At 42.5% G+C, this 23,685-nt stretch overlaps 3 protein-coding genes across 22 annotated transcripts in view; 2 read left to right on the top strand and 1 right to left on the bottom strand.

The window, feature by feature from the left end:
- ptk2aa (protein tyrosine kinase 2aa) overlaps positions 1–5,513 on the top strand; it is a 92,107-nt gene extending 86,594 nt beyond the window's left edge. For 14 of the 20 annotated variants that reach the window (XM_031586624.2, XM_031586616.2, XM_031586617.2 and 11 more), the window contains 5 exons: positions 425–525; positions 2,284–2,292; positions 3,415–3,570; positions 3,770–3,850; positions 4,098–5,513. In XM_031586624.2, coding sequence (XP_031442484.1) covers positions 425–525; positions 2,284–2,292; positions 3,415–3,570; positions 3,770–3,850; positions 4,098–4,310 — 560 coding nt within the window. In that variant the 3' untranslated portion in view covers positions 4,311–5,513. The remainder of the gene's footprint in view (positions 1–424; positions 526–2,283; positions 2,293–3,414; positions 3,571–3,769; positions 3,851–4,097) is intronic. The other 6 variants (XM_031586618.2, XM_031586622.2, XM_031586625.2 and 3 more) reach the window with 1 other exon arrangement.
- Positions 5,514–5,888: 375 nt separating this feature from the next.
- Positions 5,889–8,200, bottom strand: rplp1 (ribosomal protein, large, P1). Its single transcript, XM_012832934.3, has 4 exons — positions 7,974–8,200; positions 7,323–7,397; positions 6,839–6,956; positions 5,889–6,004 (listed from the first exon to the last, which is right to left on the bottom strand). Exons 1-4 carry the CDS (start codon positions 8,043–8,045, stop codon positions 5,931–5,933), a joined length of 339 nt encoding a protein of 112 aa, XP_012688388.1. The 5' UTR covers positions 8,046–8,200; the 3' UTR covers positions 5,889–5,930.
- A 6,841-nt stretch (positions 8,201–15,041) lies between these two features.
- Positions 15,042–23,403, top strand: clptm1l (CLPTM1 like). Its single transcript, XM_012832870.3, has 17 exons — positions 15,042–15,661; positions 15,923–16,017; positions 16,489–16,678; positions 17,360–17,502; positions 17,633–17,711; positions 18,966–19,083; positions 19,398–19,492; positions 19,826–19,910; positions 20,482–20,585; positions 20,983–21,048; positions 21,318–21,368; positions 21,663–21,745; positions 21,832–21,866; positions 21,979–22,034; positions 22,132–22,176; positions 22,321–22,436; positions 22,571–23,403. The coding sequence occupies exons 1-17, from the start codon at positions 15,497–15,499 to the stop codon at positions 22,671–22,673; spliced, it is 1,629 nt and encodes a 542-aa protein (XP_012688324.2). The 5' UTR covers positions 15,042–15,496; the 3' UTR covers positions 22,674–23,403.
- The last annotated feature ends 282 nt before the right edge of the window (positions 23,404–23,685 follow it).

Raw genomic sequence — 23,685 nt, forward strand, 5'->3', positions numbered from 1 at the left:
GTGTGTGTGGGGGGGGGGGGGGGGACTGCCAACAACAACAGCATACTTTCATGCATATTGTGCGGTAGTGTGCACCATAAAATAAGTACGACTCGTATCCCATATTCATAGCAGATGCCTTTGACTACTATTTGAATACACTCACATGCTTACAATATGTAGCAGTATGTTTACATTCAAGCAGTGAATGGATAGGAAGTGCAGTGCAGAAGAGATATGCACATACCAGAAGCAACAGCCCCCCTACAGTTCTATCCATGCAGTGGCATTCCTAGCATATCACTTTTATCTGTTGAGCTACAGTAGCACTACACACACACACACACACACACACACACACACACACACACACACACACACACACACACACACACACACACACACACAGTTCTGGAATAACCCTCAATTTGACCTGTTCCTTCAGAGCATGCAGCTCCCCCCAAGAAGCCCCCTCGGCCTGGCGCTCCTGGCATGGGCAGCCTGGCCAGCCTCAACCCCACCGACAGCTACAACGAAGGAGTCAAGGTACGGCCACCCACACTTACACCTCACCCACCGCCGGGGGGCACTGCCGCAGGACCAGTCAACAAACTAAACAGATAGTTCCTCACACATACACACCCAGACACACTCACGCACACACACACACACACACCCACGCATAGATATACATAGAACTCTTCTCTTGAGAAGTGAACACAAATACAGAGATGGATACTGGTGTTAAGCGGTTCCCCTACAGCTGAACCGAGTTAGCAGGATGAGTGATGAATCCTAGTGAACTCTTGCCCTGTAAAGCATGCGCTGCGTCCTCCTCAAAGCACTTCTTCTGCGGCTGTTTTATTTGAATGTCATTTTTCATCACCCCGGCTCTCGCTCCGCTGTGAGGCAAGACTTACAGTAAGGAGAGCAGATGGGGAGCAGATTAGGGGAGGTGCTGGGAGTTCAGTCAGGGCTTGGGGGGGGGTTGGAGGGAGGTGGGGTGCATCTGGAAGGGGTAGAAAAGATGAAATTGAAATGAAAAACTGGCGGCTGAAGCTGAAGCTCTGCGCCCGTCCCTCCCCTGGTTCGCCCGCGGCCCGGATAGAGTTGCCTCTGAGTCAGCGGAACCCGGCGCAGCAAAGCCTCCCTGGCCCCGCTGCCAAACCTCACAAGGAAAGCAAGAGGCCCCAGACCCCGATTCCTCAACCCCGAAACACACACACACACACACACACACACACACACACACACACACACACACACACACACACACACACACACACACGTGTTGCACATATTTACACACATGTCCGTGTGTGTGTGTTTGAATCTCTGTGTATGTGTGTGTGAGTTAATATACATAGAAAGTATAGAAATAACTGAATAACTTTTTTGAGACTCGTATGGTAGATCTACACAAGATCAAGACATGTACCACAAATGGTTATTTTTGCAGCAAGCAATAACAAACAGGGGTCAGTGACTGTGGTCAATCTTTCCTGCTGGCTAGCAGTGCGCTGGCGTCAGAGATAGATGGGGAAGGCTTTTTTTGTTTTTGTTTTTGTTAATCTTTTTTTTCTCACACAACCAACCCTGAGTCCCAGTGGGAAACAGCCTCTACTCCAGTGTCGTTCTTCTCCGCGAGTCCAAAACATTCAAGCATCCTGGCTGGATAGAAAGCACACTGCAAACCACCCCACCCTTCTGAGGGAATACCCCTGTGAGAGGCTCCTTGGCTGAACCAGCCGAGCTGACGCGTCCACAGCCCCTCTCCAAGGACAGTGTGTGGTTCTTAGCAGAAAGAAGACTGAGCAAACAAATAAATGACTTGCCCTTTTCATCGAGAAGCCATGAAAACCAGCACCGCAATTCTGCAGTTGAAGATCTTTTTTTGGAAAATGTATTAAGAAAAAAACATGCACAAACAAACTCGCTTTCTATTACATCCAGAACTATGGAGTGGACCAGCAACAATAAGAAGAGCCTTGGCTTCAATCAACTAATCAACTGCCCACAGAAATAACATTTAAAAAAGCACTTGAAAAGCATTTATCAAAACTGAAGGCAGGGCGGACGGCAGAACTTGGCCCAATCCATATGATAATCTTTCTGTTGCAGCTCTGTGAGCTATAGCTTGGTGTGTTTTAAGAAAGCATGTATCTGATGGTTTTTCCTCTTGCTTTTTTTAATGCAGTATTAATCATCTCTCCCCTCTTTTGTTCTCCTGCATCCACCCCCCACCCCCCCACGCTTGCCTTTCCCCTGTTTCCTTTTGGTCTGGCACACTGTTGTTGCACGTAGCCCTGGAGGGTAAGCGCTCTGTGTTTGCGTCACGCAACGTCTGGCCACTAGGGGGCTGCTACTGCTCACACTCACAGACTCACCACAGCTCAGGATGGCATGGAGAGCTGGCACTTATTCGCTCATATTTATTCTGACACGCTGGTCTTAGCGGAGTTAAGTTAAGAGTTACCTGGAGTTAGACAGATACTCAAAGCTAAACATTAGCATTAGCATATCTGATGGGCTATCATGAACACCATTTCTTTAGCTCTTCAAATTTTAGCAGTCCGTGGTTCACCACTCGTTGCTAAGGATACCATATAAATAAACTAAATTGAATTGAGTGAGTCCTTAAAGGAGTTTTTAACCTGTATTGAAAGTCATAATGCAGTCAAGGTTTCTGTAGAAATATGCACTTGCTCCAGCCATCCACTGTTTGTGGTGGTGTATGAGTGTGGGTGTGAGAGTATGCACAGTAGTCACCATCACTAACTGTAGAGGAGTGATATAGCTGGTTTTGAGTATAACCCCTGTAGATAGTATCTTGTCCTGTGTCTATGTGTATGGTATTTTTGGTGTTACGTTCTGTCTGTGTTGTAGCCTACTTGTGTGTGTGTGTGTGTGTGTGTGTGTGTGTGTGTGTGTGTGTGTGTGTGTGTGTGTGTTTGTGTGTCTCTTTTGATTTGAGATCTTTACAGCAGTGTTGGTCTCAGAGAAAAGGACACAGTTACTAGATGTTTTTATTGCCAATTTGATTTTGTTAAACAGTGAGTGTAGTCCTTCTCTCTGAAGCCATGCTTTAATGACACACTACACCTAAATCCATAAAATCACATAAATCCAAAATTCAGTGACCATCAGTCAAATATTAAATGATTGTGCAATGCTGTCATCTGGTGGTCGAAACGCGGAACTCAAATCAATGAGAATAAAATGTAGTACTAAAATAAAACACTGCACTCTAGTGGACATCTAAGTAAATGCTGTTGTTCATAAGCCTAGTAAATGTGCACAGGAGTGTGTAGAGTAATGAGACCAGATCCATTTTAACCCCCTGAAAAACAATCCATAATAGCATAATAGCATTGGTCTCTGCTGAATGTTATGCCCCTTCTGAGTTTCTTCCCTCTCTGCATCTCACCTCTGCAGATACAGCCTCAGGAGATCAGCCCTCCTCCCACAGCGAACCTGGACCGGTCCAACGACAAGGTGTATGAGAATGTGACAGGCCTGGTGAAGGCCGTCATCGAAATGTCCAGTAAAATCCAGCCGGCTCCACCCGAGGAGTACGTGCCCATGGTGAAGGTAAGGTCCCCCGACCGACATTTGCACTGTGAATTCACTATGTTACACCGTGGCTAGACAAGTCTTCAGGCTAATTTAAATATATCTAATGTTGTTTTCTTACCTAGCTTTACTCATGTTAACTAGCTTTACATGTTCATTTTATAGCAATATAGCATTTTAGCTAACCATTTCCCACTGTGATGCTCTGGCCCCACAGGAAGTGGGACTGGCCCTGAGGACTCTGCTGGCCACAGTGGACGAAACCATTCCCATCCTTCCCACTAGCACACACAGAGAGGTGAGCAAACCAAGCTACATATTATGTATGATCTTCCATATAGTGCCATTTCACCATGCCGGACAACTCCATGACTCCAAATTAGTGTTGTTAGTGGCAGTAGTGTGTAGTTATGAATGTCTAGATCTATAGAATCTACAGACTGCTATACAAGTACAGACAGAAACATATATTAAAAAAGGGGAAAGGTGAACTAAATCTTACTAATTAAATGTACTATGGGCTTGACCCCTTTTCTTACCCCCAGATCGAGATGGCCCAGAAGCTGTTGAACTCTGACCTGGGTGAGTTAATCAACAAGATGAAGTTGGCCCAGCAGTACGTGCTCACCAGTTTGCAGCAGGACTACAAGAAGCAGATGCTCACCGCCGCTCACGCGCTGGCCGTGGACGCCAAGAACCTCCTGGACGTCATCGACCAGGCCAGGCTCAAGATGCTGGCCCAGTCCAGACCGCACTAGCCTAGCCTAGCTTCCCACAGGAGCCTACGAGGTTGTTTCTCAGCGGGAAAAGGGAAGGGGCCAAAGCACAGCAGCACCAGAGACGATCGCCCTGCGATGAGGTGGTTTGGGATTGCAAGCTGGTGCTGTCGAGTGCAAGGACTTTCAGTGCAAAGAAAGGATAGGACTTTGCCCGTTCTCATTCCACGCGTTTTTTTGTTTGTTTTGAACACTTGGACTCCTCTTTGCTGCTTCTCCATTCTCCCGACGGCTGGAGATCGACAGCAAGAAAAAGAACTCTTTTGTTTTTACTCTTCTGCCTCGTCTTTGTTCGTGATGATTCTTTTTTTTGTTTTTGTTTATTCCGTTCTGTTTGTATCCTGAGGTGAATTTTATTTCAGGTGGAGGCGACAGATACCCTTCCTCCCCTCAGTGCAAAATTCAACTAGCTGGAAAACAGCATCAACTGGAACCCATGAAGGAGCTCTTCTCTTGTTTTTCCATTGCTGTCCAGTTCTGGGCAATCCCAAAGTTTGACACTTTTATTGTATCTACTCAGACACATTTCTTTTTTTTTTATGTCCAATAGTATCTCAGCCTATATGCTAGTCCCTGCATTCTGGATTTAAAATATCTATTTTGGAGGCTATTTCAATGCTCTTATTCCCCCTGTTGTGTAGGCTCAGGGTTATCCTCAACAACAAATGGAAATCCTATTTCCTTACTGAACAAATATCACACCACTTTCTAAGTTAACTAATAAGAGTATAAAAATAAATATATTTTTAAGTGGACAGAACTTCTGGGGTGAACGTTGTTGATGACTGTTGGAAGGAGCCTGTAAGGAGGCATGCCTATATATTGAAAGGATGGTTCATGCTTCCAAGGCTGAGGTGAAGAAAGGCGAACAGCATCGCTGCTTACGGCAGTCATGGTCAATAGAAAACGAGCACATCACTGCTAGAAACAAGATTCATTTGCAGTTCTCCAGATAAACATGTTACTTTATATATATTTAAGCCATGTTTTCCTATTTGACCTACCCTTTTATTACTTCCCTTGACAGAGGGGTGGATGAAGATCTCTCCTTGGGTTTGGGTCACTCTTGCTCCCACGTGTACAGTACAATCTATTAATGAGATCACTAGTCATTTTGGGTATAAATTATTCTCAGGAAGAATTGACTGTACAGTTCCTTTAACTAATAAAAATGTGTTATCTGTATTCAGAAAAGCGGCCTCGTTCTTTGGCCTTCTTGATTAAGAAAGCTTGTCATGTTGCAAGATTCCTTGTCTCACTTTGTTAAACCATAACCACGTGTATCAACTGTAATTCTGACAGGATGGAACTGTCTTATCCATGATAACTGCCCAGAGGTAATTTGGAGTTGTGAGCAAATCATCAGTTGTGTATATTATTGGAGCCAATAACTGAGCTCTCTGTCTCCCATTATTCACAAGAAACTCAAGTGTCCCAGTACTCTGGCTAAACTGAGGGTTTGCAATTACTCATTCATTTTCTAGGCTTACATTTTACTTGAACCCTTTATTTGTGCACTTTGCATAGAATCATTGAACTACACACCCAGGCTACACAATGTTCAGAAGGAGTTTTTCTTTTTATTAAAAAAAAGGAGAGATTTTAGTCAAAGAGACCGAAGCCCATGTCGTCATCGGATCCCTCTGCCTCCGACTCTTCCTTCTTCTCCTCCTCGACTGTAAAGAAAGAGACCATCAAAGACTGTTATAAGCACTCATTCAAGATCACCATTCAGCAACAGACTTTAGTGTAATCTGTCAGAAAAATCTTTGTACTACAGCTTCAGCCACACTGAACACAACAAATGAATTGCATAAGAAATCCAATAGAGGCATGTGCAAATACATATAATGGCCTGAGAGAAATGCCATCAACATGTCCTTGGATTTCAAACCTCTCATATTGCAGTGTTTGACAACACACACAGTAGGTTTCAAGTGCTGTCCATCTATTTGCTCGCCTGATCACAAATGTGGCCAAGCATTAAGCACTGGTTTAACAAAACTGACAGTTGCTGGTAAGAACTGGCAAACTGCTTACAATACTTTTCAAACTAATTTTGCAAGGTGTGTACATCCGAGTACATCTGATGCACCAATATGCTAAATGCAAGAATTGCCTGATTTGCCTCAACTAGACCTTCTTCCATGAGTGACTACCTATATCAACACTGATTACTATAAAACAGAAGGGTATATAAGCAGCATACAAAACGGTTTTGCAAAGTGAAGTATGATGTAGGGGAGTGTTCCAAAATTAGGCCTTTCCTGTTTTCTGTAGAATACTGCCACACGAGACCACCACTTTACAACACACATCACTTAATCCTACTGATTGCCAAGTCTGATGACCACTTAATTAACAGGTATAGAAAACACAAGCATTCCCATATTTACAGTATTTACACCCAGTGATACCTTTACACAAAAGTCTCAATAAGACCTTTGACGTTTCTTCAAACAATTCACCCACGTACAACCCCAACCCAAGGGGTCACCCATCACACTCACCTGGGGCAGCAGCAGCTGGGGCAGCTCCTCCAGCAGCAGCTCCTGCAGCAGCTGGGGCAGCACCGCCACCAGCGCCGACGTTGCAGATGAGGCTGCCGATGTCCACGCTGGACAGGGCCTGCAGACACACAATTTATTTGAACATCTGCCTTGGGCAAACACGGTTTTGTGCACATCTCATGCATATCCCAAGTGAATCAGGGCACACATGAACATATCATTATGAGTCATTCCCTTCCCCATAGTAATACTACAAAAGGGCTAGATTCGCCATTATGTCCACCTGGCCCAAAGTTTCAGGTAATTTCATTAGTTCGAGTGCATTTTAATACCAGTATGTGTAGACATAAACATCGCGTGCTGATTGCATTTTGCGTAGCATCTTATCTGTCCATAGCCATCAATGCTTGTCAAGCCTTGTAACACAGGCGAAAAACGTTGGGCAGTTTCAATTCTCAGAAGCTGGTTCAGTTGCTGTGCTTACCTTTGCGAAAAGACCGGGCCAGAAGGGCTCGATGGTGACCCCAGCTGCCTTGATGAGGGCGTTCAGCTTATCCTCCTGTGGCAGAGGAATAAATAAGCATCAGTACAGTCAAAATGTGTGACACTGACACTCCGCTAGCCTACTCCCACAGCTATTCAGATTAGCTTGACAGCTATGCTAGCTAGCTTTCTTAGGTTGCTAACGTCAACATTTGTCCAACTACTCTGGTCAAATGAGTACATTTAAGCTCTGTGTACAGCCATATTCCTTTCGAACATCTAGTTGAGCAAACATTGCAAATACATTATTTTGAGGAGCGATATCTAATACCCAAATATGTTACACGTGTTAATCGCAACTACTTGACCCAACGCGTACTAGCAGAGTTGGCAATGGCCGGCCATATTATTCCAGTGTAATGTTCAATTTAACAATTGTAAACCAATATTAGTTCTCCTAGAAGCATATCGTATAGTATTACTAGAGAAGTCCCAGTTACACAAATTAAGAATGGGAAGTTGGCCTCAAAAAGTCGCTTAAACGATTTCGCGCTACTGTATAGCTAGTTAGCTTCACTTGACAGAGAACTGTTTGCCATATAGCTCAACAGCTACCTAGCTAGCATGGTTAGCAATTGAAAAAATATCTTACTGTGATGGCAACTTCATCATCGTGGAGGATGAGAGCACCATAAATACAAGCGAGCTCTGAAACGGATGCCATTTTACTTCAGTTATAGGATGTTTTCAGACACCGATGCCTAAATTACAAGGTGCTAGTCGCCGGATTGTTGGCCTTAGCTTCAAAAGAAGAACCGAGCACTTTAGGCACGTCCGATATCAACCACGTTAAGGGCGGAAAGGGACTGCGAGAAGGCGGATGCTTCCTTTTTAAGCCTCAATTGCGTCACAGATGGGGCGTTGCTTCTATTCAACCCTTCATAAAATTGAGCAGATTTACCTACTTTGATGTTAGCCTAATAATAAAAGACCAACCATTAATGGCGAAAATTAAATGCCGACACTAGTACAAACTAATGCTTTAAAGGCACAGCCCGCAATTGTAATCCCATATACGGTCGATCCCCTATTGTCCCTTAAATAGGCTAGGTTATTTGCGGTCAAAAAACTCGGACTAGGCTAGTCCTGGCTCTGTAAATGGAAAACATAAAAAAACCCGGACCAAATCATAAAAAATAATTTTGCACTACCTTCTGCGTAGTTCTCTGTACACCAGGGGGCTCTCCAGTGGCTGCACTGTCACGGCACTCAAACAGTAGGCCTACCCTGTCCCCCTCCTCAGTACCACCAGACGTCTCCTACCTAAACTAACATAAAACAACCTACTCTCTGCTCTAGAGACAGAAGACTGCAGCTTACTACTGTCTGGCTGGTGGGAAATAGTGGCAAGGTAGTAATGGATAGCCGCCAGACGTGCAAAACTCTCCATCAGTTGTGACCTATGTACACACGCAAGGCACACACACGCACAAAACACAACTTAGCACGTAACAGCATTCATTTTGTGAACAGATACAACGTTTGTAAATGTATTTATTATATATATATATGTAGTTTAAAACACAAAAAATATTACTACGTGAAAAAAAACATGTTAAATGTCATTCATAAAGTTAAGGCGCGCAACCGTTATTTGTAATGCAAGTAAATCAACTTGGCTGGATGGAGGCCGTGTGAGTTGCTTGCGAAGTTCAGTTCACTGCACTCCAACAGAGGGTTTTCTCTTCAAAAATTGAAATTCAAGACTTTCGAAGACTGTGTAGACAGTTGTGACTCAGAGAGTGACAGTGAAGATATACATGAGTGCAACAGTTTGTTATATCAAATGCGTGGCAGCATATGCGCCAATGATTGTCTTTCGAACACTACCTACACCAATAATCATTAAACGCGCCATATTTAATCCAATCATACGCATCTCTCATCTGTACGGATGCGTATAAACGACTTCAAAGTCAACGTCATTATAATTTTCTCTTCATTTCGACCATGACGGATTTGCCCAGAACTTGGCTTGTAGGTGACTCTTGGATGATGATCTTCTGGCTTGTCTGCCCGGGCTCAAGGGGTCCCGAACCTCTCTCTGCCCTGCAAGGTGGAGTGGCTTCGTCAGAGAGGTATGCGGTGGAGCCAGCTGCTGCGCCATGCTGGAGACAGAGAAGAGGCGACGGGACGCGCCATAGATTTTACTCATCCACGTTGGTGGAAACGATATGGGATATGCCAAGAACAGAGCACTCATCAGCGTCGGCGATGTCTCCGTTCCCAGGGACCCAAATCGTTTTCTCCGAGATCTGCGAACACATACCGGAGGGACAGAGTTAATTTAAACTCCCTGGGTAACACCGTACTCATGACTAACATAATTTACCACCTCAAATGAGTCCTCTAAGCAACACAACGGCCCTTTAAGGGCCACCCCAATGACTAAATAAACAGCCTGCATTGCTGTAAGTATGTGTGCGTGCATGTTTGGGAAAGTGCTAGCTTGAGCTATCCAAACACCGTACAGGAGCTAGCTAGCTAGTTAGCTTGCGTAATGTACTGTAATTTAAGCTAAACAATAATCTAATTTTAGCAAAAACCCATCGATTATGTGTGTTTGTGATGTGTATTATATATCCTTTATCAGTCACTCAAGTTATTTACGTTAACGTTATTTACCGCTAGTGATTACACCGACACAAGTGTAATTCAATTGCTATAAATGTTGAACAACATTGAAAGTCACTCAATCGACATTATAGCTCAAGGACAAAGTAAAGGTCATTGCAACATGACATATAACCTTACATAACACATCATTAATCATATTGCAACATGACACATAACCTCATCTAATACATCATTCATCATATTACAACATGCAACATGACACAACCTCACATAACACATCATTCATCATATTATGACAACATACAACATGACACATAACCTTATCTAACACATCATTAATCATATGACAACATGCTACATGACACATAACCTCACCTAACACATCATTTATCATATAACAACATGCAACATGACACATAACCTCACTTAACACATCATTAATAATATTACAACATGGAACATGACACATAACCTCACCTATAACATCATTTATCATATAACAACATGCAACATGACGCATAACCTCAACTAACACATCATTCATCATATTACAACATGCTACATGACACATAACCTCACCTAACACATCATTTATCATATAACAACATGCAACATGACACATAACCTCACTTAACACATCATTCATAATATTACAACATGGAACATGACACATAACCTCACCTGACACATCATGAATCATATAACGACATGCAACATGACACATAACCTCAACTAAAACATCATTCATCATATTATAACATGCAACATGACACATAACCTCACCTAACACATCATTTATCTTATAACAACATGCAACATGACACATAACCTCACTTAACACATCATTAATAATATTACAACATGGAACATGACACATAACCTCACCTAACACATCATGAATCATATAACAACATGCAATATGACACATAACCTCACTTAACACATCATAAATCATATTGCAACATGACACATAACCTCACCTAACACATCATTAATCATATTACACAGGGGCGGAGCTTCTATAGGTGACATAGGCGGTTGCCTAGAGCGCCACGCAGAGGGGGGTGCCAACAACTTCCGTTTAGTTGACTGGTCTTAACCAATCATCAATCAGAATTTCTTCCTGGAAGCAGACTGCCCGTTCATCCACCCATCGTCTACCGACAATGGCTATACTCGGGATCTTGATTTCACACAGATTTCAGTAGGGAAAACATGGGAATTTCTTTTGTTAGAAACAGATACTTGTATTCACCAAGGCGCCATAACCCTATAAAATGAAGACATTACTAATGCAAATGGCTGTTAATGTTGGAAATTAACGATTTCAAATTTAATTTCCATTTCCAAATCCTCATTTTCAGCAACCATTGCTTTAGTGCCCTGTAATGATAACCCTTTCAGCTCAGACTTAATAAACCACATTTAAATTGGATAATAAGGACGCTCCTGAAGTTATGTGAGCACACCTAAGCATGTTATTCTGTTCAAAAGTAAATTGCATTACCTTGAGTAGCAAAAACAGCTTCTGAAGCTCAGAAGAACACCAAAGACTGACAAACATTCGTCACCAGTCCTAAGTCCACTCCAATGTTATTGTTTCATTAACAATGAAAAGATGACTCATAGGATCATGCTAGCCTAAAGGACAGAGTGTCAAAGGAAAGGCCAAATCTGAAACTGATAAATAAAAATAGGAAAAAGCTAAAATGGGCTAAAGAAAACATTAAACTGTGGATGATTGGAAACAAGCATTTTGGACACATGACTCTAAGTCTAATCTTATGGATCACATAATTAGACATACAAGACTAGAAGATATATTGGTCATCGAGCAAATGAGACAATGCTGGAGAAGTGGTTGATGACTTATTTCAAACGTAGCAGACAAAATGTATGGGTGTGGAGTGCTTTGGTCCTGGTGAGATTTATACAGACTATAAAAAATACTGACTGAGAAATTCCACTCTGTTGTACAATGTCTTGATGTTCCCTTTGGCTCATGGGCACTTCAAAATTCATCATGTTGAAGGATAATTATCTGAAGCATGCTTCTAAGCTACCTATTTTGTGGAGAAAGACAAAGCCATACTGTGTTTTATAGATTGGATATACAGATTTACATCTCACAACAGACCACCACAGCCTGTTGTCACAGATGAGTTCCACTCACACTGGCAATTACATTGTGTATCAGTAAGGATAAGAGAGAGAGAGAGCAGATGTGTACGTCTAATTACCGCACTGCAAGCCAGTAGAAGTCTGTGGTTTCAGCGCAGATGGCACTGGTCATTGGCTCCAGCTTCTATGGCGGAGGTCAGCTTAGAGTGCATAACGGCTGAGCCAATGTGTGGGAGAGGGTCAGGAGTTACCCATAATTGGAGCCTGATGAAGGTCCAGTTATACCCTGCAGAGAGGCAAGTTGGATTCATTATATGCCTCCAGCTCTTACAGAGTGAAACTAAAGAAAAGGACTTGGCAGAAATAATGAATGGTAGGATTACTTGCTTTACACCATTAAAATACATTGGCAAAATGAATACAATTTTAATTGGCTCGGTGCTTGGTACTATTTAGATAGATAGTAGTGTGAATGCAAGGTAATTAACAGTGCATAAAATACAAACTGGAGATAAATAAACAGATAGAAACTCCAACACTGTGCCTAAGGGCTAACAGCCAGTAACCGACTGTCCAGGAACCTAATGACAAAATACAGGTGAGCATAGGTAGCAATGGAGAGGCAGCAACACGCCCAATAGTCAAGTTCATCCTGCCAATCCTGGGAGGAGCTGAATAGCCGTATGGCCTGGGGAACAAAAGACTTACTCAGTCTGTCTGTAGAGCAGGGCTGTTGAGACAGCAGTCTGCCACTGAACATACTTCTCTGCCTGGTGATTGTGCTGTGCAGAGGGGGTCGGGATTTATTTATTGACCAGATGCAAACAGACCAAATGTGGGTTGAGTATGTTATTTGTGTGTGGGACAATATGGGTTCCCAACGCTAAGAGGTAACCCAAAGCTTTGATGTAATGTCTATCACCTATACTTTGTCCTGTAGTCGATTCCACAGCACACCAGTTAGGTCATAAAAGATACAGGATACAGCTTTTTTCCTACAGATGTTGAAGGACCCCAGTCTCCTCAGGAAACAGAGCTGGCCCTGCCTCTTCCTGCAAAGAGTGTCAGTGTTTGTTGTCCAGTCCAGTTTCCTGAGCAGTCCACCAGTTGCAAATGTGACCTGGGCCTCCAGAAGGCCATTACCATCTGTTTGGGTTTGGAGGTGTTCAGCAGCAGATGGTTTGACGACCTGCCCCATGTCACAAAGTCCTCCACCTGGCTCCGGTACTCCCCCCTCCTGTCCACTCCTAATACACCCCACAATCGCAGTGTCAGCTGTGAACTTCTGCACGTGGCATGACTCACAGTCGTACTTGAAGTCAGAAGTGTAAAGGGTGAACAAGACAGGGGAAACTCGTCCCCTGTGGTGCGCCAGTGCTACTGACCTCAGTCTCAGAGGAGCAGTCCCTCAGACTGACATAATGGGGTCCATAGACATATACATGTATATATGTCTATGATGAGGTCTCCCCCGTGGGGCGGTCTGTGATCCAGGTGTAAATCCACCCTTATCTCTGTCGGCTTGTCACTCAGTAGGAGGTGCTGGATGGCTCAGCTCTCTTCTCTGACTTGATCAGCTGAATGCAGATGTCTGTTATGGTGTAGTAGTCCTCCTAACAGGACAGATGTAGATGGCGCAGATGTAATGCGGTGTGGTCACATTCAATCATAACCTTGAATATCGTCCATGTGATTGGAAATTGTAAAACACATCTGATAGGCTGCATAGAATGTCCTTTTGAAAAAAATGCATTTGTTAATCAAGCTGCATCAGGAAAGTGTAAAAAATCCACGAACAAACGCAGGGATGTTCACAAATGGCAAGCGGTTTTTAAATACACGTTTGTTAGTGTGTTTACATTTTTGAATCGTCTGATATCGTTTGTGAATCAGGAAATACATTTGTGATGCGCATGACAGCGTGAATCGTGAAAAATCTATTTGTGAATCACAAAATCCATTTGTGAATCACGTGACATTTATTTGTGAACTTTGAAACTATTCTAACTTCATACATTGATTATCTTGTTTGAATTTTACACCGTATTCGAATTTGTTTGCTGCATGATGTGTCAACATATTAGGCCTACACACGACGTCCAACATAAGACTGCCTACTGCTGAGTGGAACGCAGCAAGAACGCTTTTGGGTATGCTTTTTAGGAAGGCATAAATAAAGCCTATGGCTGATGTTGACGTAACACACGTTTTGTAGGCTACATGTTCGCGCTCGCCTTTCATGTTTTCGAAATCTTATTCGTCATTATTCTGTTTTTTCTCTCTGATGGAACTTCGTTCTCCAGTCCCTTCCACTTTGTGCACCCACTTGTGAGCTAGACCTATAGGCCCTTCTGAATGTAGGCAACAATACGCCCCTCATCGCCTTCAAAAAAGACAAATGGAAAAAGTAACGACTCTGCCAACGTCTCATAACTTTGCCAATTATGTGTCCATACTTTAATTACGACTATGACTACTCCGAAGCACAAGATTATTCGTTAAGGGGGGTTCTATGAACTACTTACGCTCACGATACTTCTGGGAAACCTGGCTCGGGTCTGAACTTCTAAAGAAAGTAATATTATGCCAGAATAATGATTCTGAATGCCAGAATCTGATTTTAAACCTTGAAAAACCTTCATTCAGGGCTGTGAGTAAAGACTGAGAACGCAAACAGGATTTGTTTTTATCGACCGCACTTATCATAACCTACTTTAGGCACGCCTGACAAATATTTGATTCAATCAAAACAAAGTAAAGATTAGCAAATACATGACCTAACATCTCAGACATGGTATTAGGAAACCAAACAATCAATTGATTTCCATACCACAATATAAAATGTACCACTGATTAAGAACACACCCGTGGTGCACACTAGGTTGACCAAAACATATCTGATTTAACGCTCTGCCCGCGCATATTAAACGCCTCCTTTGAGAAGGCGCAGATGAATTGTACGCATGCTCCTTATACGTACACGCCTACACCAGGAAACGAACGGAGGAAGTGATATTTTTCACGCTGATAATACTGTTTTAATCCAAACTGATTTCAATCTGCCCGTGCATGTCATACGATAGGGTCGTCGTTTATATAAATCTGCAGCTCCTTTTCACTGCAAGTTAATTTGGCGTTCTTGTTCGTTTATAATGGCGTAGATCAATACTAGACAAGTTAGCTGGATACCTAGCAAGTCAGCGCGAACAAGCATTCGTTGGGACCATGCAATAACGCCAGCTAGATACTGGAGAAATGTACCAGCCGGCATCTCAGATTGTTGACCCTTATATCATTATTTGTCCTAGTTATACACACATTGTATTTTTTACTACATAGTTCGCAGTCAGGCGCTTGCGGTTTCAATTTATCTATTCGTTCGAGCACAGCCTGAGAGCACGGAAGAGAGATAGGAAGATGTTTCACAAAACCTCCTTTACAACCCTAGTTATAGGTGTATTCGTTGTGTACGTCTTGCATACTTGCTGGGTGATGTTTGGCATTGTGTACACTAAGCCATGTGAGGATCCTAAAAGTGACATCTGCATCAGTCCTTATCTAACTGGAAAACCCCATCTGCAGGTAAGCACGCATCTTTTCGTGTACTCTATCATCTGTGACATTGTTCAGCATTTCAGGATAGACTGAGATAACGTTTTTCGTTATGAATACACTTAGCCATCATAATCACACCCGTATGTAATATAACGTTTATTTGAACACAAGAAAAAATGTAGTCTATTTGTTAGCTAGTCATGCTAATCTACAGGAAATGATTGACACGTCATGTTAGTGAAGCGCTACTGGAAACCATTTTTGACACTTTACTCCCCATACTTGCAGCTGAGCATCTACACAGCCGTGCGGCACAACGCGGAAGGTGGACACACTCTCATTTTGAGAGAGGAAGACTTCGACGTGCATTCCAAATTTGAGAGGTATGGATTATTAAAAAAAAAATATAAGCGCAAGTAGGCTAACCGTAGTAATACTAAAAGAAGGCTGTTATCAGAATTATGTAGATTGAGTAAACATGATTAATCATCCTAATAAATTCACTGATTGTCCAACTGATTCATCAGTCACTCTATCAATCTGTTAAATCAATAGATTAGGTCTAGTTAATAGTGGGGCGACAGTGGTACAGGAGGTAGAGGAGTTGTTTAGTAATCGCAAGGTTGGAAGGTTGCTATTTCGATTCCCCACTCCTCCTTACCAAGTGTGTAAGTGTCCTTGAGCAACACACTGAATCCCTAACTGCTCCTGATGTATAAATGCAAAATTCCTTGTAAGTCGCTTTGGATAAAAGCGACTGCTAAATCACTAAATGTAATTGTAGTTAATAATTTCTTAGAAATAGTGTGTGAATTCTCACGGCAAACTCACTTGATATATTTTTTTTGCTGAAGGCTGGTAAACATTACCCTACCCAAGAAGACTCGGAAAAATGGAACCCTTTATGCCATGGTGTTTATACACCAAGCAGGGGTGTCTCCTTGGCAGGACCAACGACAAGTGCACCAGGTGACCCAGCTGACCACGTACATGCTGCCTAAACCCCAAGAGGTCAGCCTGATTACAGGTGAAGATGAACAAAAAGTGAGTATTCACCAGCAGGAACATACAGCACGTAGCAAGTAGGCCTATGCGCCATTGTCTTATGCAAACTAATATGCAAAAATAATGCAAAATATATTATCCTTCCTCCAATAGTAATAGTTACATTTAACCCTTTCTAGGAAAGACATGTGAATCCTGACTTTTTAACTGAAGACAAGATGCGAGTGTGTATTGATGACATTCCATTTGATTTCTTAGTATGTTTGTTCAGTGTAGGTCTAAGACATAGGTCAGTGTAGCAGATGTATATGTAAAGTAAATGGCTGTTGTTATGCATTAATCCTTAAGATGTTGTATGAGGTTGTACTATATTTTGCTGTTTTTTGTCTCATGTATTTGTATATTGTTTGGATTTTTTTCTTTTGTTTCACACACATTATTCTTTCAAACCCAAACATCTGCCTATATTACTAGATATGTCAATGGACAAGGACAGTCTGGCCTAAACCTTTCTGACCTACATGTGGGTCAAAGGTCTTGTTTTCACAAACTTGATTTTTGGCACAGTCCAATTCCAAAATGTTATACTTTATTGTCCCATATTGTACTCTCATCACAAAGGGTCAAAGTCATGCCTGGCCATGCAAGACCACACACATTGAAGTTCTAGTGTAAGAGGTTTGTCATCTGAAATGTAAACGTAAACGTGTTCCTCCGCAGTCGAAGGACCAGAAGAAGCGTGAGACGGGGCCGGACCGGCCCATGGCACACTGGCGCACGAAGCTCACGCTCAACGTGGTGTCGGAAGATTTTGTTTTTGACCGCGATGCGTTGCCGGCCGACGTGCGCCGTTACCTGAGAGTGTGAGTAACACTTGTGCGTCAGGGGACCATTAAAAGACCACTGTAAGCAGCTGGGAGAGGAGAAGACCAGTCAACTCTTATCTTAGCAAAGCTCTAATACCCTGTTTCCATGTTTCTTCTTCTCTACTAGATTTCAGAATGGAAAGAAGATGGTGTATTTGCCATTGCTGTTTGTGGATGAGCTGAGTAACAGAGTGAAAGACTTGATGGTAGGTTTTTGTTAACCTTTGAAGATTCGACATTTTTGTGCTTTTTAAGTGCTGGAGGATCTTATGCTGAAGCATAATGGCATGTGTCATTTCCTCATCCTTTTTGTGTCAAGGCCCGTCCACACTGCCAGTGATAACTATAATAGTATCTGTAAAAACTACAGTTTTAAATGTCGCTCATGAGAATGGCAACGTCCACAGCGCACACTATAACAATGACAACATGAAGAATGATATTGTTGGGCATCATTTCCAGATTGTGTAATTGATAGAAACACTGACAGCCAATTAGAATCAGTCCAATTTTAAATATGTCATATGTCACACTAACACATGAAGGATATTCTTGAGATGCAGTCCTTGTCTTTGGTCAGTGTGGTCAGACACTCATATTGTTATTGTTATAGTTATCATTGACAGTGTGGATGGGCCTTTACACTAGCCTGACGATGTCATTCTCATAATTCTAGTCAGAATATGAGTCTGATACCTTGGGCTGATACATTGGGCTGTGATTATGGGGCATGTTTCAACCGAACCAGGAGAAAAAAATGCATCTTCCCTCAATTGGTTACCTATAACCAATCAGCGCAACGTAGTATGTGACCAGGGCCAGCTGATATATTAAACTTTTACCGGATCCCGTAGGAAGGAAGGCAAAAACATCTTTTCGATTGACAAATGCCTTGATCGCGTTTCTCTGTTCCTCTTTCAAAATGAATGCACTGTCAATGTCTAAATGGACTCGAATCTATACATTTCAGCTCTCCAGCGGCAGCCATGTTTGTTAAAAACAAATTCAACCCGTGTGTTGGTGACGTGGTTGATTACGTTACGGTTGATCATCTGTCCATCATCGTATAAAGCCCACGTTGACAATTTGATTGGTCCGACCATTTCTGTTCGGAGATAGTTTTCTCCCCAATGGAGCAATGCCAGACCGAACTTCCCGACTTCAAATGTTGTGGACGGGGCTAATTTCGGTCTGCTATCCAGGCTACCTTTACACATGTACAGTATTCCAATTGCAAGACAAGACAAGACAAGGCACTTCTTAAAAAGATTTGTAAAGTGACTTCTTTTTTTGAGAATATGGTGAAGACGATGTTCTGTTGCATCTGAAGGCGTTTCCACTGATTGTTCCTCTTGCTCTGCCTAGCTCATCACAGTGGAGTACTATAGTGTAGGCCAGGGCCTAACCAATAGGGAGGGATTGGCGTCTGTTGTATGTGTAACACATAATGCATTCCCCAGGAGATCAACAGCAGCACGATAGAGGTTCCCCTCACAATCACCTATGACACCATCTCCCTTGGCCGGCTTCGCTTCTGGATTCACATGCAGGATGCAATCTTTTCTCTGCAACATTTTGGTAAGGATGAGGTCATGAAGTTCACGTCTGTCTGACACTTTGCTTTGTTGTTTTTTGGGTTGTGGGTGTTTTTGTTTTTGGGACCCTGCTGAGAATGAATATGGAACAGGAAGCACAAGCTCATTGTTGTTGTTTTTTGTGTGTTAAAGTAATCATGATTGTTAATTAACTCCATTGTAATTATATTACTGCGCATGGAAATCATATTTCAAGGATGAATTGGGTTTAAAACACAAGACGGATAAAAATTTTGTGCAATAAGCTGATTCCAAAGCCTCGTTTTGAAGTTTTTTTTTGTGGCATTACTTTTGTAGGGTTCACAGAAAAGGATACGGATGAAATCAAGGCCATCTTTGTGGACACCAATCTGTACTTCCTTGGCTTGACCTTCTTTGTGGCCACTTTCCACGTAAGTGTGTCAGTCCCTTCCACACAATCTCATCACAGCATGTGGCAACTCCAGGGTGAGAGGAAGAAAAGTGCTGATGTTATTTTGCTCTACTTATGCCCTGAGCCATGTCACCCGTCAGTAGTACTGGTTTAGGAATTGTGCTAATTAAGAAAAATTCCAGATGGTTGGTGCAAATGTTTGGAGAGGGTGTGTGGACGTTCTGAACCTGCTGGAACCCACTAGACAGAGCACATGTGTTTCCGTGACAACATCAGTGCATCAGTGATGTGTTTCCTATGGCTTTTAAAGTGAATGAAGTGCTCAGATGTTTTTTTTTCTTTTCTTCCCCAGCTCCTGTTTGATTTTCTCGCCTTCAAAAATGACATCAGCTTCTGGAAACACAAGAAAAGCATGGTGGGGATGTCCAGCAAAGCAGGTGAAGAGTCTCACGGGTTACGCTCACTGTCTTTAGACTGCATGTGATGGGCCTTAGTGTCTGGATGTGATGGGCAGGTGAAGAGTCCCGCGAGTTACGCTTAGTGTCTTTAGACTGGATTTGATGGGCCTTGGGAAATATGTGGTTGTGTTCCAAAAAGACACAGGACAAGGTGAAGTAATTTAGCTGACAGCTGGAGCCCCATGTGATCAGAGAGATTTGGAAGTAGGAACTTTTGATCCTGTCCGGGTTTATAGGGGGTTGAAAACAGATGCTGTCCAGAACTCACTCATGTTGGATGATGCTTGAGGATATTAGTTGTGATTAGTTTGCTGCAGACTTTTGCCTACCTCTTTTGTAATTGTCTGCTTGCAATATGTAGCATCTGTAGATATTTATTTTCTTGTTTCTTTTTTATCGAAAATGAGTCTAAGTTAAAAAAAACAGTGTTTTACATGTAAGATAATAATGAATGGAAATGTCATTTGGTAATGAACAGGAACATCTCATCCCGAAAGCCGTAAGAAGTGAGTGCCGCCCTGCAGAAAATAACTGTCCTGTTCTGTTTTAGTGCTGTGGAGATGCTTTAGCACCATAGTGATCTTCCTTTACCTGTGGGATGAGCAGACCAGTCTCCTTGTTCTCCTCCCCGCTGGCGTAGGCTCCCTAATCGAGGTACACTCCCTCCCTTCCCCTGAACCACCTCCGCTTTCCACTTAAAACCTTGTTCTCTCTTCATAGCTGCTGAGCCACCAAAGCTCCTTAGATGTATTATGCTAATAGTGCCCCATCTATGCAATTATTCCCCATCTTTTTGGTAAATGTAGTACTTTAAGTGTTGTACAAGATGATGTAGTCACTCAAGTGTAGCATTGTATTTTTTTGCATTTAATGTTCTCAAAAGTAAAAGTGCTTGCTCTAGAGGTTGTTGTGATGGATTGTTATGCTGTGTGTGCTTTTAACTTTAATATTCAGCACCGGTAGCATCGCAAGTTTGTGCATTTGCAGTAGCGTTGGAAAAATGGGAGACTTTTCCGTTCTGTACTAATTCTCATTCTGAAATTGTCCACAGGTGTGGAAGGTGAAGAAGGCCTTTAAGATCCAGATCGTTTGGAAAGGTGTGAGGCCGTCATTCCTGGTGAGTCACGTCATTTATGACTTTTCATCCTTCACCACATCACACGGTGATCTCTGTTCACCCAAGAACAAAACTACCTTCTACTGCACACAGCCCTACAGTACAGAACATAGGTTACATTCTGTCGGTGCCACTGTGGGATACATTGATCTGACCTTTTCAATGGATCTCTGTGGTGATTAAACTCGTATGCTCCATTTGGGGATGTGATTTAGTAGTCCAGTGAGATCTCTGAGGGCCTGCTGTGTAAACTGCAATTTCATTCGCAGTTTGGGAAATCAGACGAGTCGGAGAGGAGGACTGAAGAGTACGATACTCTGGTGAGTTGCTGCATTACCACTAATGCCATGCTTTTTTTTACTAATGTCAGCCTCTGTTAGTTCCCAGACAGATTTGAATATTTGCAGCCATTTCATTAGTAGATGCTTTTAGTCTTTAGGCTTTCAGTATTGCAGCTGCTCTTATGTCATCTAACCTATGACCTTAATGTTGCTAAGCACCCAAGTACCCCTATTTGACCTCCTGTTTGAATATGAACAGGTGTCTACTATGTTGCTAGGCTTAAAATTGCAATGGGCCTTTCCGATGTATTTTTGCATTATCTGTCTCGACAGGCAATGAAGTACTTGTCTTACTTGCTGTATCCTCTCTGCATCGGTGGAGCCGTATACGCACTTGTTTATACGAAGTACAAAAGGTAAGACTGAGTTTTGACAGAGTAGTTAATTCACTTGTCTTTTCATTTCACAGTCTTAACATGCTATGTTTCGCTTAATCCTACAGCTGGTACTCTTGGCTCATCAACAGCTTGGTGAATGGTAAGTAAATGACGTGGCCTGCCTTTATTAAACTGTTTGAAACGTATCAATATGTTTGAATGCGTCACCTGTGTTTTGTGAGACGCTCACCATGGCTGTTGTTTTTGAACAGGTGTCTACGCCTTCGGATTCCTTTTCATGCTACCTCAACTCTTTGTGAACTACAAGGTCAGTTGATTGTGGCAGAAGTTATTCACCTCTTTGTGAGTAGTGGTTGAGTGTGGCCATTGCTGATTTGGTTTTGTGTTTTTTATATTTTCCTTAGATGAAATCAGTAGCTCATCTTCCATGGAAGGCATTCATGTACAAGGTGAGATCAAACAAAAGCATAGCGCAAAACGGAACACTCTAATTCTATACCCGTGAAGGCTATATTCATTGTCAAGGTCTCATCCAATGAGACTTCTTGGTTTTCAAAGCAATTCTGAGGCTTCTTTCAACCCCTTCCTGTCAGGCTTTCAATACCTTCATTGATGATGTCTTTGCCTTCATCATCACCATGCCGACGTCTCATCGCCTCGCCTGCTTCAGAGATGACGTGGTGTTCCTTATATACCTGTATCAAAGATGGTGAGCTCTCGGTTACCCCCCTAGACACGACACATCAGGATCAATTGTACCATCTGAGCGTCTGTGCTAAATGAACTGCATGATGTGTATATAATACCTTCAGAGGGATGTTTGACACGGCTATTGTCTTTCAGGCTTTATCCCGTGGACAAAAGCCGCGTCAACGAGTATGGGGTGTCTTACGACGAGAAGACCGAGAAGACCGAGAAGCCAAAGGGCAAGAGCCATAAGGATTGAAAAGGAAAGTTCCAGAACCTCAGGATGCGTCGTCGGCTGCAGCACACCTCATCCAGGGCTGATGTTTGAGCCCACTTCCCCTCTCTCTGGCGTGCGATCACCTCATAGTGTCTGCGAAGGGTTAATTGAACGGACTCAGCCTTCTACAGGCATTTCAGAACTGCATCGCTCAGATGCACCTTCCAGATTCTATCAGAGATGTTGCTGATTGAGCCAGGCCATAGCTGCAACCTGCCTGCACTTCCATATCACAACCAGCAGGGGGCCACGGAATAACCTTGACAACTTGATGTATACAAACTAACTGGAACATGTGTCTGGCTGCCCAAAATGGTGAAAAGCATAGAAAGAAATTACATATGAATGTAAGTATGTGTGTGCGTATGCGTATGTGATTTGTATGAGTGTTCATTTTTGTTGTTCTTAAATCTCTTACTGGATTAAAAAAAAAAAAAAGAAGAAGAAATCTCAATAGTATTTGTAAATTCAGGCCATGCCATTCTGGTGCCAAATCGATTGAGAGACGGCTAATGATGACTGTTAGTCAAAAGCATCTTCAAGCCGGCGAACAAAATGTGCTCTCTGACGACACTGACCTACTGTTGATTGCTGATCATTTAAACTGCACTCAAGGAAAATGATGAACCTTGCCATGCATGGTGTCTACATGTGTGGACTTGTGATATTCAAGGGTGTTTTGGTTCAATAAAATATTGTTTTGACTTCCACACATGTTGGCTGTATCGTGAGACCCTGTGTGACTCTGGTTCATTGCTGAATGTCTCTGGCACACAGACATCTGCACATACTTACATAATAAAGGATGCATTTAGTGGTAATTCAGAGTCTTATTCCACACACGTATGACAGACAGAAGTGTTTACATATGGGTAAATAAGAGGCTCAGTCTGATCCATTTGACATGAAGGACTGGGTATTAAACATTTACATATATTGCAGTTTTCTACTCGGCTTTGGATAGTTTGTTCATAATTAAATCAGGCTTTGCACA

This window comes from Clupea harengus, chromosome 19 (genome assembly GCF_900700415.2).
Source record: "Clupea harengus chromosome 19, Ch_v2.0.2, whole genome shotgun sequence".
Lineage (NCBI taxonomy): Eukaryota > Metazoa > Chordata > Actinopteri > Clupeiformes > Clupeidae > Clupea > Clupea harengus.